Source organism: Marmota marmota, unplaced genomic scaffold (genome assembly GCF_001458135.2).
Source record: "Marmota marmota marmota unplaced genomic scaffold, marMar, whole genome shotgun sequence".
Taxonomy (NCBI): Eukaryota; Metazoa; Chordata; class Mammalia; order Rodentia; family Sciuridae; genus Marmota; species Marmota marmota.
In genome coordinates, this window is record NW_026000093.1 from 12,906,662 (window position 1) to 12,924,146 (window position 17,485).

Consider the following 17,485-nt stretch of genomic DNA (forward strand, 5'->3'; position numbering starts at 1 on the left):
GGGGGGGAGGGGTAAATTTGTTTCGTGGATGTGTTTTAGGTTTCTTTGTTTGTTTTCAGTTCTAGGGATCAAACCCAGGGCCTCATGTATTCTAGACAAGTGCTCTCTACCACTAAGTCACATTCTCAGCCCCTAGTGTATTATACTCATTTCAATATAATATCTAGAAATTTTTTATTTCAAAATTACAATGTTGAGACATATTTTTAAAGTTAAATTCAGGTAATATACTAAGACTGTTGCAGGGAGTGGTTCTTTTTGTTCACTTTTGTTTGATTTTATTTTGTTTTCGGTACCAAGGATTTAACCCAGGGATGTTTTATGTGGCCACATTCCCATATCCCCAGCCCTTTTTATGTTTTATTTTGAGACAAGGTCTTGCTAAGTTGCTTAGGGCCTTGATAAACTGCTGAGGCTGACGCTGGACTTGCAACTTGTCTGCCTCAATCTCCCGAGCCGCTGGGGATACAGGCATGCACCTAAGACTGGCTCTGAGGCGTTTTTTTTTTTTTAATCATTCACTTAAGTGAAATTGTGTGCCTTGTACATGCCAAACTCTTTTGGGCACTGGGATACATGGTCCCTGCACTCATAAAGATTATCGAAATTCAAAATGATATTGTTTTCTAATTCAAAATCATATCCTGGAAATTTGTTTACTGCACATACAAACCTTTTTAACTTAAAAATATAGTCACAGTCTTACCATTAAATTAACCCAAATATAGAAAAAGATGACATTTGCCAACAATGCAAACCATATTAAAAAATAAATGTTACCAAAAGCTGAATGGAAAATGTGAAGTGTGGGCTGAAATGATTAGTTCATGTTAGTTACAAGGTTCATAAACAAAAAGAAAGATTAGATTTTTAAAAATTTTCTTCTTTAAAACCTTTTTGGAAAATAACAATGAAAAAATGTTTTTTAATTAACTTTTTTTTCCATTTGGCAAACACTGATTTTTTTTAATATTAATTTCTCATACCACAGAAAACAACATGACTTTTTACACCAACATTGACCAACCCCATGAAAACCAGTATTCGAGTTAACAAATCTTTCTCAACAGTACTGATAGAAGAAACATGGTTGTTTAAGTACTCAATATTTTAGATGAATTTCATTATCAGATTAATGAACCTGGTAATTTTTTGTTTTAAAAAAGGAACTTTTTATTCTCCATTGCATAAGCATATAAAAGTCTTTCTTTTGTTTCTATCACACAAGCCATTGTTAATATCACCTGCAAAGAAAAAACTATTAATATTTTAATCTTAATAACTTGACTTGGCATGATACATTTATGGTTTCCACTTTTCATCACATCTAAAACTGAATTCTTCACAGGCCCTTTTAAAAAAGAATTTCAAAATTACGTCAATTTACTTTAAAAAAAAAAAAAAAAAAAGCTGGTTTTAGCTAACCTAAAGCCTAGGTGCATCTCTTGAGCTCACACATCAGTTTAGGATCATTCCCTATTTCTGCTACTGAAATAAGAGATAAATATAAACTCAAATTCAAATTTATAATTAACAATGCCAGGTAACCAGATTTAGTTATATTAGATCTCTACAAATATACATGTGAAGAAGATCTAACAGTGCAAGTCTGAAACCGACTATTCTTAGAAAGCTTGGATTGTACAGGTGACCCTAGGCTAGAACCTGGAACATAAGAGTTTAAAAAGGGTTCTCACTATACCCAGAATGGCTCAATATTCCTAAACTATTTACACAAACAATATAGTTCATGCTGAAATACCTCTTTCCTTCAGGGAGTCTCAAATTTTAATACAGCTAGAAAAGCAATAACTACATGACTCGCCCCCAAACAAAACCCTGGGCAGCCCCAAATAAAAATCTTGGGTACTGAGTCTCAAATGAGTTTCCTGGTTGTCACAATTCAGTGCTGGAATAATGAAGCATTTCCTGTTTGACTTCACTGGGAAAGGACTTTTAGAAGCAGCGCCTCTCTGGTTTCTTTCTGACTTTGTCAAAATGCACTTTTTCCCTTAGCTCATTTTTCCTTATATCCTTTGATGCAATAAATCATAACCATTAATATAACTATATACAAAGTCCCATCTTCTAGCAAATCACCAAACCTGGGAACCCACAGTACAACACACAAAAGAAATTAATTGATATGATTAAAAGATTATCTATAACAATGAAAATTTTAACACAGAGAAATTAAGCTACAAATATCTTAAAGCATAATTTGTGATCCTAGAATTAAAGGTCACTTAGACATTCAAAACTTTGTTCAAAAATCACCCAAGAACTTGTGACTGACTTCCTGGACTTTCAGTTGTCTAAAGACAGTATTCAAATTTACAATTTTAACTTATTTTATTCCACTATATCCAAAGTATCCATATTAAAATGTGTTTTAAAGGCTCTTCATTATATACAAATAATAAAACAAGCATCATATGAGGTCATTTTCAAAGTTCACTCTAAATCTAAGAAATTTAACAATTTTATTTATGTATAAGATCAAAGTCTCTGCTAAAATCTAAAGTAAAACCCACAGATTTCCCAGTGACCAGTTCATACAAAAAATGTCCTAAGGTGTACCTTCCAATGAAGGAAAAAAAATTCAGTAACAAGATTATAAAAGCCACCTGTCACTGATAATTTCAATAAAATCAATACAAAAGAAATGTTTAAGAATCCAAGAAAAAGAACAGAAATATACATTTCACTACAAAGACCATAATACTGGTTCCTCTTCAGATCATGAAAATCTTTTACCTTTTACTAAAAAGATCATAAAATCTTAAGGCAGCAACTTCATAAAATTATTGATATGACTGTGTTTAACTTTGTTAAATTAAGAAACAACTGCTGTTTACAACTAGAGATTGCATAAATATTTTAAAGTAACTAATGTATGATCTTAAGAAAAAACTTCAAGAGAACCTAAGCTGGGAAAACAAGTTATAGTTTAGAAAGTCAGCCACCTTATTTCCTATGAATATGTGTGTGTGTGTGTGTGTGTGTGTGTGTTATATATAATTTTATGGAATTTCCTTCATTTACTAAGCTTCCTTTCAATAAAGTCTTCTCCAAGCTTCCATCTAATAAATTTAGAATTTAATCACTTTTAATCATCCCTATTAGTTCATTTTAACAAAGCTAATAGTGGTTTTACAACTTATTTTAGAAACCTTCCTGAGACAAATGAAGTTTTCTCTGAAGAAAGGAACTAATGAGATTCAGCAATGGTTTTTCTATTGCTCTCTCTATTCAATCCTCTCATGGTTAAGGGGTTACTTCTTAATGATAATATCCAAGAATACACTCTCTTAATGCCTAAGAACACCCTGATTTCAAATCGAAGTCCAGAGATTCCGTTTAGGTCTTGTGTGCCTCTGAGAAGTTCTTTTGGTTTAGCTGAGCTTTAGAGTTAATACCAAATTAAAACTATACCTGTGACCCAAAAGGAATCTATCTAGTCTGTGGCTTTAAACATACAAGTTAACTTACTACTTCCCAAATCCATGGGCTTTTGTTAAAAAGAAAGACCTCATAAAAGAAAATATTTGCTTCCTTTGACATTCAAGTCAGAATATGATTAAGGGAATAAAAGAACTGCAAAATAACTTCATTGTAAGTTAATGACAAATGCTACACCTTGTGACATCTGCATATCTAAATCCAAAGTTAGGCAAACATATGGTAAGTTTTCAGTATTAAGACAAATATGACAATAAGACTTCTTTGTAGTAGTTAAGAAATTACAGTCTCACAAAAACAAACTGAAAAGCATCTGAAAATCTGATTTTAAAAAAAGCCATTTCACTTATATGAATGTTAAATATTTGATGAAAAATACAGCATATGAACATTAAAGGAATAAATTATATTCCATTTATGTTAAGGTATCCTTTTTACCCACATTTTAACATCATAAATTGGGATGGCCTAGTTTTAAGTCAAGTTATTGAAGACAGAAGTTATTTTACTCCTGCCAGTCATTTAGAGACACTATCAATCAAGAAAACTTTGCATTCTTGCCTTGGGTTTTTTTGTAGGTTGTTTTTTTGTTTTGTTTTGTTTTGTTTTGTTTGTTTGACACCACTGGCAGTATAAATTCAGACTATGAACCTGAATCAGCAATCGTCTACAATTCAAATTCTCAGGGAAGATTTTGGTAATTTACTCCCTCCATTCAGTGCCAAGAAACACAGAAGTTCCTTTATGACCCTTTCTTTGAGAATGTCTATTTCCCATTTTTTACTTTAAGGACACAGCCTATCAGTGTTCCAGCTTTGCAACGGGGTCTCCATCTTGGTTTTTTTTTTTTTTTCACCCCTCTTAGTGGCACAAAAAAAATTGTGCTTCATAAAACTTAAAATTAATCAAATATAGTAAATCAAATTAAACTCCTTCTCCCTAACATAATGATAAAAAGTAACAATGACTTTAAACAAATAAAGAAAATAAAAATGAAGATATAAATACCTGTTATTTGTATACACTCTCAAAGGTCTTCTATCAAAATCACTTTCATATCTAAACCTCTCATCCATTTCTTCACTTATTTCAGGATCTTGGTCTGGTATGTGATAATGTCTATCAAAAACACAATCCTCATTAAACCTGCGAAATCTTCTTTCTGGAATGCCAGTCTTGCTACCAAACCTTTGATGTTTTGTATTAGAAATGTCCACTTCATCAGTAGTTTTTTTAATAATTCTTCTATTCCTTAATTCAATTTCATCATCTAATTGTCGGTATCTGTCCTCCTCTAGTCTTCTCTGGTTTAGAAGCTCTTCATATGCCTCTGAAGTTAAATTCTCTCTCTTAGTACCCTCTGAATTTGTGCTAGATATTTGTATTTGTGGAGGTAAATCAGGTTTAACTTGACTAGTAGAATTTTTATTTCTTTGATTCTTAGGCTGTTTAATTAGAAAAGAAAAAAGAAACAAATCTTAATGTGATACTGTTACTTTAAAGGTAACTAAAGTCACTATAGTACTTAGTCTATCATCTCAACTCAGACATTTAATAGCCCATAATAAATATCTTTCCTTTTGGAGATAAAAAGAACATCAAGGAAATTTTACAATAAAAATTAAGTATCAATGGAAAGGCAACACTAACACTACAAAAACAGAAAATAAACTAAATGCAAATTGCTATCCCAAAAGATATCAGACATATTTTGGTACTTAAATGTTACATACTAATTAAACCCTTTCTCAACACAAAGATCATAGAAGGTGGTAAAACTTAGCCTTAATAACATCATTCTAAAATTTGGAAGAAAGAAAAATGTTTAGAGAGCTAGAAATTGTCAATATAAAAAAAAAACCTTAATAAACAAAAATCTCTTAGCAAAACTGATCTCTAAAATTAAATCTCACCAATGAGGTAATTTTAAAAAGTAGGAAAAGTTTTTCAATGAGATAAAGCAGTTTTCAAAACTAAATGTTTAAATGTTCTGTATCTGGCTTCATTTGGCTTAATTTTTCAAATGTTTATAGATAAAAACTAATTGACATATCTAAAACATAGAAAGCTTTTCAAGTAAGTACCAAATATTCAGCCTGTGGTAATAAAATTTTACTTTAAAAGCAAACCTACCTCAGTATGCTTTTCTAACTGTTTGAACTTTTCAATCGATTCTTCCTTATCCCTGAGAAATTGATTGTATTCTTTGTTGCGTTCAAGTTTCAATCTTTCCTTAAATTAGAAATCAAAAGGCAATATTAACTTTAACTTCAGAAAGAAGAATCTTAATGTCAAATAGAATTATACAAATCAGAGCCTTTATCCAAAATCAAGTTTTACTAATAATTTCAAAAACAGAAAGTCACTGCAAGGAAGAGGAGAAGCAGAAAAAGGTATGACCATCATTGCAGCTCCCCAAGTTTCTCTTGCCACTTACAAATGGCTACATGTTTTGGTCCAATAGCACATGAGTTCTTTAAGAGAACAGATCTGCTGTAGTTATGAAACATCTCCACTTATATTTCAGTACTTACAGAGACTGGATGATATTTCCAAAGAGATATGCCCCATAAGTCCTTAGACTTCATGTTTATTTATCAAAAAGCAAGCTTAGCCATATCAGGGTCATTCTGCCAAAAACATTCATATCCCCTAATCCATCCGTGAAACACCTATGGTTAACCATTTCCTTCATAAGGTTGAAAATTGGCTCTTATTATCTTTTAAACAAACAAAAAGATTACACAGATACTAAATTACTATAATGGACATGTTCTGTTGAAACACAAATATATTACACCAAGAAATTATCTTGAGTGTTAAAGAACACAGGTCTGTCTTTTGAAACGTCTATCCATTTTGTCTTTTTTTTAATACCTTTATTTTATTGATTATTTATTTTTACATAATGCTGAGGATCGAACCCAAGTGCTTCACTGAGCTATAACCCCAGGCTCCCATTTTGTCTTAAAGATTATGTCTACCTTGGGAATTGAGTCTGTACAAAAGGTATAGAGTGCTTTATCATTATCAACTCTTAAAAAATATGGACATGTTGTTGGAGAATGACTGAAATACACACTCAAATAGCTCCTACCCTCATGCCTATAGGCTCTCATTTCACTGCTGTCACATAGCACCAACTTTGTAGATTAGAAACCAATAAAAAATAAATAAATTCTGAATATTCAATTAAGTATAATCAAATAAGAAAAAAATCAACATATTAAAGAAATGTATCACATTATATGGTTATAAATGTAATGATCAAAACACTTTTTTAAACAGCACAATTGGAGACTTCATATTTTTTTAAAAGAAATACACTCAAATTTGAAAAAATTATGTGATCATCTGTTTGCACGTAACTTAGGAGTGTGTCATCTCATGCTTCTGATGCCTCAAAAAATTGCTACCCATAGTAACTACTCCTACCCACCTACCTTAGCAGATAACCTCTCACCAATAGGAAGAGAAACTCCCAGAGTAGATGGATCTGTTTCACCCGTAGATAGAAAATTTTTCTGTATATATACACATTAAAAAAAAATATTACCCAATTGCCTTTTTATATGTTATAAAAGTCTTTATATTCTACATTCTAAATACTCACATTATGCAGAGCAAAAGAATGAAATGGAGATGAAAACAGAAACTACAATCTATAGAGTCCATACCAAAAGTTATTGGAAAAAAAGAATTTTCTTCCAATCACAAATCCCTAAAAAATAGGATCTGCACTTAATTTTCATTTACACTTATAACTATTGATTAGTAAGGGTTAAAAGCATAAAAAAGAAGATTTTTCCAATTTATATTATTCTAAGCATATATTCTTCATTCTCAGTGCTCTACTGTTCTTTTGTACTTAAGGAAAGTTTTAAACTTCCTCACAAATATCCTAATGCATGTTCACAATGTTTTTTTTTTTCCTATGTTCCTCAAATTGATAAAAAAAAAAGCTCTACTCAATCGACAAAATATAAAAACTATGAATGCTGTTTCTTTATGTGTCCCTACATTCATGTTCATTAAGCATTTAAGTGAGGTAGTGTAGTAGAGCATTAGACTGGGTGGCAAAAGACCTAGACTCTACAACTAGCCTCAACACTTATTAGTTGTGTAACACTGAGCAAGTCAGCTAACTTCTCTGACAGATTTCTTCCATAAATGAGAATGGCACCTGCCCTGCCTATCTACCAAAGCTGGTATAAGTATCCAGCAGGCTACAAAATGTAAAATCTCTGTGAACATTATAAAGCAAATACAAGCAATAGTAAAAACTGTACACAATCCCCAACTTACTGGTACTTCTATTTGGTATTCCAGGTGAAATAAGTTACTTAACTCCTCAGTTTCTTCATAGGTAAAATGGGGATAATATCCTCTACATCACCAGGTTATGAAGATTAAATCAATCAAGGCTTATTAGCATGCCTTTTATTTATTCTTTAAATAATATCTACCAACTAATGCTTTCCAGGTACTATGTTAGACAAAATGTACAAAATGTACTATGTTAATTCTATGTTCTCTCTACTCAAGAGATTTTACAGTTAACTGGAAAACAGACATTTAAATAATTACAATATGCATGGTTACAATAGCATTATATTCAAAATATTATGGGAACAGAGTGTTAGTAAAACAAAGTGATTAATGAAGTTTCATTAGATATGAATTTACAAATGTGCAGTGCTATAAAAGTTCACTTGAATGTTGGCTGTACAAAACTTTTTTGTCAAAGGAAACAAGACACCCAAGCAGACCCTTAAGTCAGTTTACCTCCTATATACCAAAACACTATAAACCTAATCATTCATAAATGCACAAAAACAAAAACAACATGTTCTGAATTCTCAGGCTGGAAAGACAGATATAAATCCTCACTCCTGAGCCAGGCCTATAATCCCAGAAACTTCAGAGGCTGAGGCAGGAGGTCAGCAAGAAAAGAGGATTGTGAGGTAGGAGGATCATGGGGCAGGAGGATTGCAAGGTCAAGGCCAGCCTCAGCAATTTAGACAGACACTCAGAAACTTAGCAAGACTCTATCTCAAGATAAAAAAAATAAATAAAAAGGACTGGGGATGTAGCTCATTGAAAAGCACCCCTGGGTTCAATTCCTATTACAAAAGGAAAAAAACCTCACTCCTTCACTGGGCAATTCCTTATTCTCAACCTTTCAACACAAGTCTAGAATGTTTGTAATTTTCAATAAAATGAAAAATAAATAAGGACAACATAGTTTTTCAAAAGGCTGAATTTTAGTCATTCCTCGTTCATTTGGTAAACAGTGAGTGCCTACTATGTGCCCAAATTCTGATACATTTGGGAATTTGGGAGGCATCAATACACTAAATGGTCATACTTGCTGTAACCAAAAGAAATTTTTTTTTAATTTTTTAAAGCCACATATAGCACAGCCATCTAGGAAGTGAGAATGAGAAGAATAGAAATGAGGTCCCTTTTGGACAGCCTGGGACCTGAAAGAGATGCATCATGCTAAGGAATTTGATGGTTTTTTTCCTGAAGTCAGTGAAGAGACACTGATATATTTAAATCAGTTAAGAATAGGATCGTTCTGAAAGGCTGCGTGTATGCAGTGGTAGAGCACTTGCCTAGCACATGTGAAGCACTGGGTTAAATCCTCAGTACCATATGAAACATAAATAAAATAAAAGCATTATATCCATCTAAACTACAAAAAATTTTAAAAAAAGATCATTCTGGAAAGTAGTATAGAGAATGGACTGAGAATTAGTGCAACGTGATCAAGTTAAAAAGCTACTCAGATATATGTATATGATGTTGAGTCTTTTGACTTTACTAAAGGTGCTGAATAGCATTAAATTCACTATTTTCCTTTCCTATTTTACTTGTGAAAATAATAATGCACTAAGGGTTGGTGGATGGTCTATTTGCATTCACCATTTATAATGGACAGAAGGTTTTTGTAAGTATGTATTGGGTAATCGATACATGTTTATTTTTAGCATCGTGTTATTGCCTCTGATGTTTTTAAATAAATGACTAACTGGAGGAAGAACTCCAAAAAAAAATTAAAAAGCTATACAGCCAGGCACAATGGCACACACCTATAATCCCAGGCTGAGGCAGGAGGATTGCAAATTCAAAGCCAGCCTCAGCAAAAGGGAGGTGCTAAGCAACTCAGTGAGACCCTGTCTCTAAAGAAAATACAAAATAGGGCTGGGGATGTGGCTCAGTAGTTGATTGCTCCTAAGTTCAATTCCTGTTACCCACCCCCCCCCAAAAAAAAGAAGCTATAGAGTAGTAATTTAAGCAATGAGAGTCTCTAACAGAGAACTAACTGTCCTACAACACAGTTATCATACTTTTCACAGGCTACTTCCTACCACATGTAAGTTAAAAATCTACTGCCTTCCAATCTGATCCTATCTATCTACATCATTATTTCTTTCTACCCTGAAAAAGAATCATGCTCTGATCCATTCAAACTAGTAAATCTAGTATGTCTCAATCATACAAACCTAAGTTTATCCTTAAGTCCTTCTTCCTTCTATATTTAATGTCAAAAAAGCTTTCTCTCCTTGATTCTCTCTTTTGATTGTCCAAATTCAATCTACCCTGTAATGCCTTACAAAATAACATCTCTCACTATCACTTTCTGAATTTTATGAATGTTCTTGCCTTTTAGACTTAAAACCCCTTGAAGACATCTTCATAATCAACAATTTAAAAACGTTAGCTGAGTGGTAAACAAATGTGTGAGATTCTCTTTAAAAATAGTTTTGAAAAACAATAAAACTGCTTCTCTTTGTTCTCCAATATAAATTTACAAATGCAATCCAGTTTTGGGCACAAAAATATCAAGCAATTCAAATCCTGATAATACAAAGTTCAAAACATTTTCAAATATCTTGACTATTCTATTAATCTTACCATAATTATCATAATTTAGTCAACAAAAACTAACATGCTGAAAACAAATGAACTTTCAATAGCTGCAGAATATTATAAAGGAAGCATAAGAAAATAAAACAAATGCCAAGCATGAATCAAAACTAATGATTATATTAATGAGAAATTTTGATATGTAGACTGTCATTTTGCAAAGCTAAAACCAAAGATACAAAATGGTACCATTCAAAAGACTTGAAATGACAAATGAAGCTGTTTCTCTAACTGGTTTGAACCATATCAATGCAGATGATTGCAAGCTACTATATCTTTAAAAACACAAAACTAAAAGAAAATATTTTGCAGGTAACCCTACCTTTCTTTTTGCTTGTGTAATTCCCTAAAGTCAAGAAAAACAAACCATTGATAAATTGTATTCAAAGTCCATTCTCTCCATATGCAAATTATAATAAATAAGAGATCACTAGTACATTTGAAGCAAACATTATAAAGCAGTGAAAAAACCAAATAATATATTAGGATGACAAGAAACATCATGATCGTTTAAAATATTTTTATAACCTAAAAAGTAAATTTCATTCTAAAACTTAATGAAAATTTAATAATTTTAAAAATAGACCTAAAATAAGATTTTTGCTAAATGAATCATTAAATTCATTTAGCAAATACTGAGGATCTAACCCAGTGCTTCACATGTGCTAGGCAAGTGCTCTACCACTGAGCTATACACGCAAGCTTTCAGAATGATCCTATTCTTAACCAATTTAAATATATCAGTGTCTCTTCACTGACTTCAGAAAAAAAAAAAAAGCATGGATTTTAGCAGTTAATAAGTAGGTTAAATCAAATGTTATAAGCTTGCCAGGTGCAGTGGTGCACACCATAATCCCAGTAGCTTTGGGGGCTGAGACAGGAGAATCGCAAGTTCAAAACGAGCCTCAGCAAAAGCAAGGTACTTAGCAACTCAGTGAGACCCTGACTCTAAATAAAATACAAAACAGGGCTAGGGATGTATGGCTCAGTGGTTGAGTGTCCCTGAGTTCAATCCCCAGCATCCAAAAAAAAAAAAAATGTCATAAACTTAGCTCATAGAAAAATAATTAGCAGGGCCGGGATTGTGGCTCAGCAGTAGAGCGCTTGCTTAGCAAGTGCGGGGTGCCAAGTTCATTCCTCAGCATCACATAAAAATAAAATAAAGGTATTGTGTCCAGCTACAACTAAAACAAAATATTTTTTAAAAAAAAGAAAGAAAGAAAGAAAAATAATTAGCAACTAGAATTCCATATATCATTTTAATACATAGTTAGGGGGAAGTAAAGGCTTGGGAAAGCATAATTAGGCTCCTTTAAACACTGATTACTTTACAGAAAACATGACCAACCAAAGTCTAACAATTTTATAAAATTAGAACCCACTGAACTACTCCAAAGGTTCAGAGTCTGATGCTTACTGCTTCCCCAACTCCAGGTGCTAGGGATCAAACACAGGAACTCACACATGCTAAGCACAAACTTTCCCAATGAGCTATACCCCTTAGGAAAAGCCTATATTATTCCATGGCATGAGTGCTAAGCATCATTTTTCTACCAAAGTCATCTCCCCCAACTTTAACTATATTACCTTACTAGAGACCACTGAAAAACAATGCACATAATTAAACTATACAAAAACAAAATTTAAAAGACAAATTCTGAAGAATAAGATCCAATTCATTAATGAAACTCATTACCTGAGTAAGATAGCGTTTATAATCTTGCCGCAATTCTTCTTTTAATTTATGTTTCTTCCGTTCATAGTCTTCCCCAAGTGGTAAACTTAATCCATAATCAATTCCTAGAAAGAAAACAATTTATTACGCAATATAGTTCATTTTTAGACATATTCAATAATGTTTACCTCATGTATCAAAGCTAAGTAAGAAAGAATATAGTTACGTTGATGCTGAGAATAGGATCAGGAAAAGTTTACATAAAATGTTTCAATGGGTAATACATAAACATAATGAAAAATATCATTCCTACGGACCTTCATTTGCCCTCAAAAACCAATGTTATGTTTCTTCTGTCTTCTTTTAGAGATTTTTCTATGCATCTACAAAAAAAATACTTTTATATTACTGCATATATATTTATGTATGTGTGTTATATTTACTTTTCCTGTTCAGACAAATGGTCCTGCATAGTTAAGCATATTGCTTTTTCAAGGACAGCAAAATTAAAACAAAGAAAAACTAATTACCTTCACCTCTTCACTCAATTTTACTTTAACTTTTATAGAAAAAAATACCTACAACAATTTTAATGTGTCTGTTTCTCAGTCTAGGAAGATTAATAATTTGTTTAGCAAACAAGAATATCTTTGTTATAACTTGTTTTCTGAGAAAAAAATTACTAGGACCAGGTAGGTATTGCTTAGGATGAAGTTTCAAATAAAATTCTGAAGTTAAGCCACCAGTTCTGACTTCACATAATTTTTTATTGTGGTAAAAATTACATAATATGAAATTTACCATTTTAATAATCTCCAAATCATCAAAAAGAAATGGGATGATAAAAAAAATGGATGTTGGTTGTAGCTCAATGGTAGAGTGCTTGCCTATAGCACGCGTGAGGCACTATGTTCAATCCCCGGCACCAAATAAAAAAATAAACAAGTAAAATAAAGGTATTGTGTCAATCTACAAATAAAAATATATGTATTCTTAAAAACTAGATGTTAATTTTTGAAAAAAACCTTCATTTTGAGTAGAGTTCCTCTTCATAAAATTCAAAAATTAAACTACATGTTGGGATAATGACAAAGGTGATTAATGTACAACTTGTAAACATACTAAAAACCACCTGTTTGTATACTTTATGGTAAACTTTATGATATGTGAATTATATCTCAATAGAGATGTTAAAAAATCACGTTTTTCAAACAGTGAATAGTAAAATACTATGTCAAGAACCACAGATATCAAATGAGTATTCAGATGTCTTTTTTTTTTTTAAGAGAAAGAGAGAATTTTTTAATATTTATTTTTCAGTTCTCGGTGGGCACAACATCTTTATTTTATTTTTATGTGGTGCTGAGGATCGAACCCAGCACCCCGCGCATGCCAGGCGAGCGCGTTACCGCTTGAGCCACATCCCCAGCCCCGAGTATTCAGATTTCTAAAGCTTCTACCCCTTTATTAGCACCCATATATAAATATACTATTATAGTATTTAAAAATTATCATTTCTTAACATAATAAAAAATTTATAGTACTACAAGCACTATAGATGAAATAAATGATTGCAATTTATAAACTCCTACAAAAATCACCATTTTTGTGCCTTATTCTCATAATGCAGCTAAATAATCAAGCATATGTCATATCACTGCTTTATTACATCACTGAAAAACTTGGGTTGGGGAAGGTCAAAGTAGTATAAGCATAAATGGATGTCTATTAAATTTTACTGAATACAAAATTCTACTCCCCACTATAAGCACTCTAGAATTCTCTGGATAAATACTTCTGGCCTGTTTAACTCCTTGGTGATAAGTTTAATAGAGGATTCCATGCTCCCAACTCTTCAAGAATCTAAAGAATCTTATAAGAATCTAAAGCATTTTATATGCTTGTGATTTTATATCATGTTAGAAAAAAACTCTTTGCTCACAAAGGAATCTAAACCTTTTTTAAAATACAGAAGTTAAGCCTGAGGAGAGAAGACATTTTGAGTCTCACATTCAGAATGGAGTATCACGTGACATTAAACTAAGATTCACAAAGGTAAGGCCCATGCTTTACTCAATTTTATAATGCCAGGCACACAATTTGTGCCCAAGAAATGTTTATCAAATCAATGTCTTTTCAATCCATCAGCAAAGGGAGGTAGTACCCTAAAGAAAAACTAATCAAAGAAGAAAATCAAGTCAAGCAAATAACAAAAAAAAAAAAACAAATATGGCTGGGAATACAAATCATGTCTCAATAGTAACCCTGAATGTTAATGACTTAAACTCACCAATCAAAAGACATAGGCTAGCAAATTGGATTAAAAAAAAAAAAGACCCAATAATATGCTGACTCCAGGAGACTCATCTGATAGGAAAAGACATACACAGCTTGAAGGTGAAAGGTTAGGAAAAAATCATACCACTCAACATGGACTGCGGAAGCAAGCAGGGGTTTCCATCCTCATATCAAATAAAGTAGACTTCAAGCCAAAGTTAATCAAAAGGGATAAAGATGGACATTACATACTGCTCAAGGGAACCATACACCAACAAGACATAACAATCAAAAATATATATGCCCCAAACAATGGTTCAGCTATGTTCAAACAAATTCTTCTCAAGTTCAAGAGTCAAATTGATCAGAACACAATAATCTCCAGCGACTTTAACACACCTCTCTCACCACTGGATAGATCTTCGAAACAAAAGTTGAATAAAGAAACTATAGAATTCAATAATACAATCAATAACTTAGACTTAACTGACATATATAGAATATTTCAACCTGCATCAAGCGGATATACTTCTCAGTAACACATGGATCCTTTTCTAAAATATACCATATACTATGCCACAAAGCAACTCTTAGCAAATACAAAAAAGTAGAGATCTACCATGCATTTTATCAGATCATAATGGAATGAAATTGGAAATCAATGTCAAAATAAAAATTACTCCAATATCTGGAGACTAAACAATATGCTACTGAATGAACAATGGGTTGCAGAAGACATCAAAGAGGAGATTAAAAGATTCTTAGACATAAATGAGAACACAGACACAATATATCTAAATTTCTGGGACACTAAGAGCAAAGTTCATTGCATGGAGTACATTCCTTAAAAGAAGAAAAAGTCAACAAATAAATGACCTCACTTTACATCTCAAAGCCCTAGAAAAAGAAGAACAAATCAACAACAAAAAGCAGTAGAAGGCAAGAAATAACTAAAATTACAGCTGAAATCAATGAAATCGAAATAAAAGAAACAATTGAAAAATTGACAAAACTAAAAGTTGGTTCTTTGAAAAAATAAATAAAATTGACAGACCCTTAGCTACTCAAATTACCAGCATATGTGATGAAAAAGGTAATATCACAACAGACACTACAGAAATACAAAGATAATTAGAAATTATTTTGAAAACTTATACTCCAATAAAATAAAAGACTGAAGGAAATGACAAATTTCTTAAGTCATATGACTTGTCCAGATTGAATAAGGAAGATATACACAATTTAAACAGACCAATATCAAGTGATAAAATAGAAGATGCCATCAGAAGCCTACAAACCAAGAAAAGCCCAGGACCGGACAGATACACAGCTAAGTTCTACAAGACCTTTAAAGAAGAATTAATACCAATACTCTTCAATTTATTTCAGTAAATAGAAAAAGAGACAGCACTTACAAACTCATTCTATGAGGTCAATATCACCCTGATTCCAAAACCAGGCAAAGACACATCAAAGAAAGAAAACTTTAGACCAAAATCTTTAATGAACATAGATGCAAAAATTCTCAATAAAATTCTGGCAAATCAAATACAAAAACATATCAAAAAGATCGTGCAGCATTATCAAGTGGGATTCATCCCAGGGATACAAGGTTGGTTCAACATACGGAAATCAATAAATGTTATTCATTACATCAATAGACTCAAAGATAAGAATCATATCATCATCTCAATAGACACAGAAAAAGCATTTGACAAAATACAGAACTCCTTCATGTTCAAAACACTAGAAAAACTAGGGATAACAAGAACATATCTCAACATCATAAAGGCTATTCTATGGTAAGCCCCAGACCAACATCATTCTAATGGAGAAAAATTGAAGGCATTCCCTCTAAAAACTGGAACAAGACAGGGATGCCTTCTTTCACCACTTCTATTTAACATAGTTCTTGAAACACTGGCCAGAGCAATTAGACAAATGAAGCAAATTAAAGGGATACACATGGAAAAAGAAGAACTTAAATTGGCACTATTTGCTGATGATATGATTCTATACCTGGAAGACCCAAAAAGCTCCACCAGAAAACTTCTAGAACTAGTAAGTGAATTCAGCAAAGTAGCAGGTTATAAAATCAACACCCATAAATCAAAGGCATTTCTGTATATCAGTGACAAATCCTCAGAAAGGGAAATGAGGAAAACTATACCATTCTCAACAGCTTCCAAAAAAATAAAATAATTGGGAATCAACAAAAGAGATGAAAGATCTATACAATGAAAACTACAGAACCCTAAAGAAAGAAATAAAAGAAAACCTTAGAAGATAGAAAGATCTACCTTGCTCTTGGATACACAAACTATCAAAATGCCCATACTTCCAAAAGCACTATACAGATTTAATGCGATTCCAATCAAAATCCCAATGGCATTCCTCAGAGAAATAGAAAAAGCAATCATGAAATTCATCTGGAAAAATAAGAGACCCAGAATAGCTAAAGCAATCCTTAGCAGGAAGAGTGAAGCAGGTGGCATCACTGTACCAGACCTTAAACTGTATTACAGAGCAATAGTAACAAAAACAGCATGGTATTGGCACCAAAACAGACTGGTAGACCAATGGTACAGAATAGAGGACATAGAGACTGACCCACAAAATTACAATTATATTAGACAAAGGTACCAAAAACATGCATTGGAGAAAAGATAGCATCTTCAACAAATAATGCTGGGAAAACTGGAAATCTATATGCAATAAAATGAAATTAAACCCCTATCTCTCACCATGCACAAAACTCAATTCAAAGTGGATCAAGGACCTAGGAATTAAACCAGAGACTCTCAATCTAATAGAAGAAAAAATAGGCCCTAATCTTCATCATGTGGGATTAGGCCCCAACTTCCTTAATAAGACTCATTTGGCACAAGAATTAAAATCAAGAGTCGATAAATGGGATGGACTCAAACTAAAAAGTCTCTTCTCAGCAAAAGAAACAATCTGTGAGGTGAATAGAGAGCCTACATCTTGGGAACAAAACTTTATCCCCCACACATTAGATAGAGCACTAATCTCTAGGGTATATAAAGAACTCAAAAAGCTAAACATCAAAAAAACAAAAAACCCAATCAATAAATGGGAAAAGGACATGAACAGACACTTCTCAGAAGAGGATATTCA

General features: G+C 32.4%; 1 protein-coding gene across 18 annotated transcripts in view; it reads right to left on the bottom strand.

Moving 5' to 3' along the window:
- The window catches only part of Cspp1 (centrosome and spindle pole associated protein 1), a 115,244-nt gene that overhangs the window by 70,675 nt on the left and 27,084 nt on the right, over positions 1-17,485 (bottom strand). For 9 of the 18 annotated variants that reach the window (XM_015485817.2, XM_048782967.1, XM_048782955.1 and 6 more), the window contains 5 exons: positions 12,092-12,195; positions 10,718-10,741; positions 6,906-6,986; positions 5,596-5,694; positions 4,471-4,907 (listed from right to left, as the gene is read on the bottom strand). In XM_015485817.2, the coding sequence (XP_015341303.1) occupies positions 4,471-4,907; positions 5,596-5,694; positions 6,906-6,986; positions 10,718-10,741; positions 12,092-12,195 (745 nt within the window). The remainder of the gene's footprint in view (positions 1-4,470; positions 4,908-5,595; positions 5,695-6,905; positions 6,987-10,717; positions 10,742-12,091; positions 12,196-17,485) is intronic. The other 9 variants (XM_048782970.1, XM_048782965.1, XM_048782958.1 and 6 more) reach the window with 2 other exon arrangements.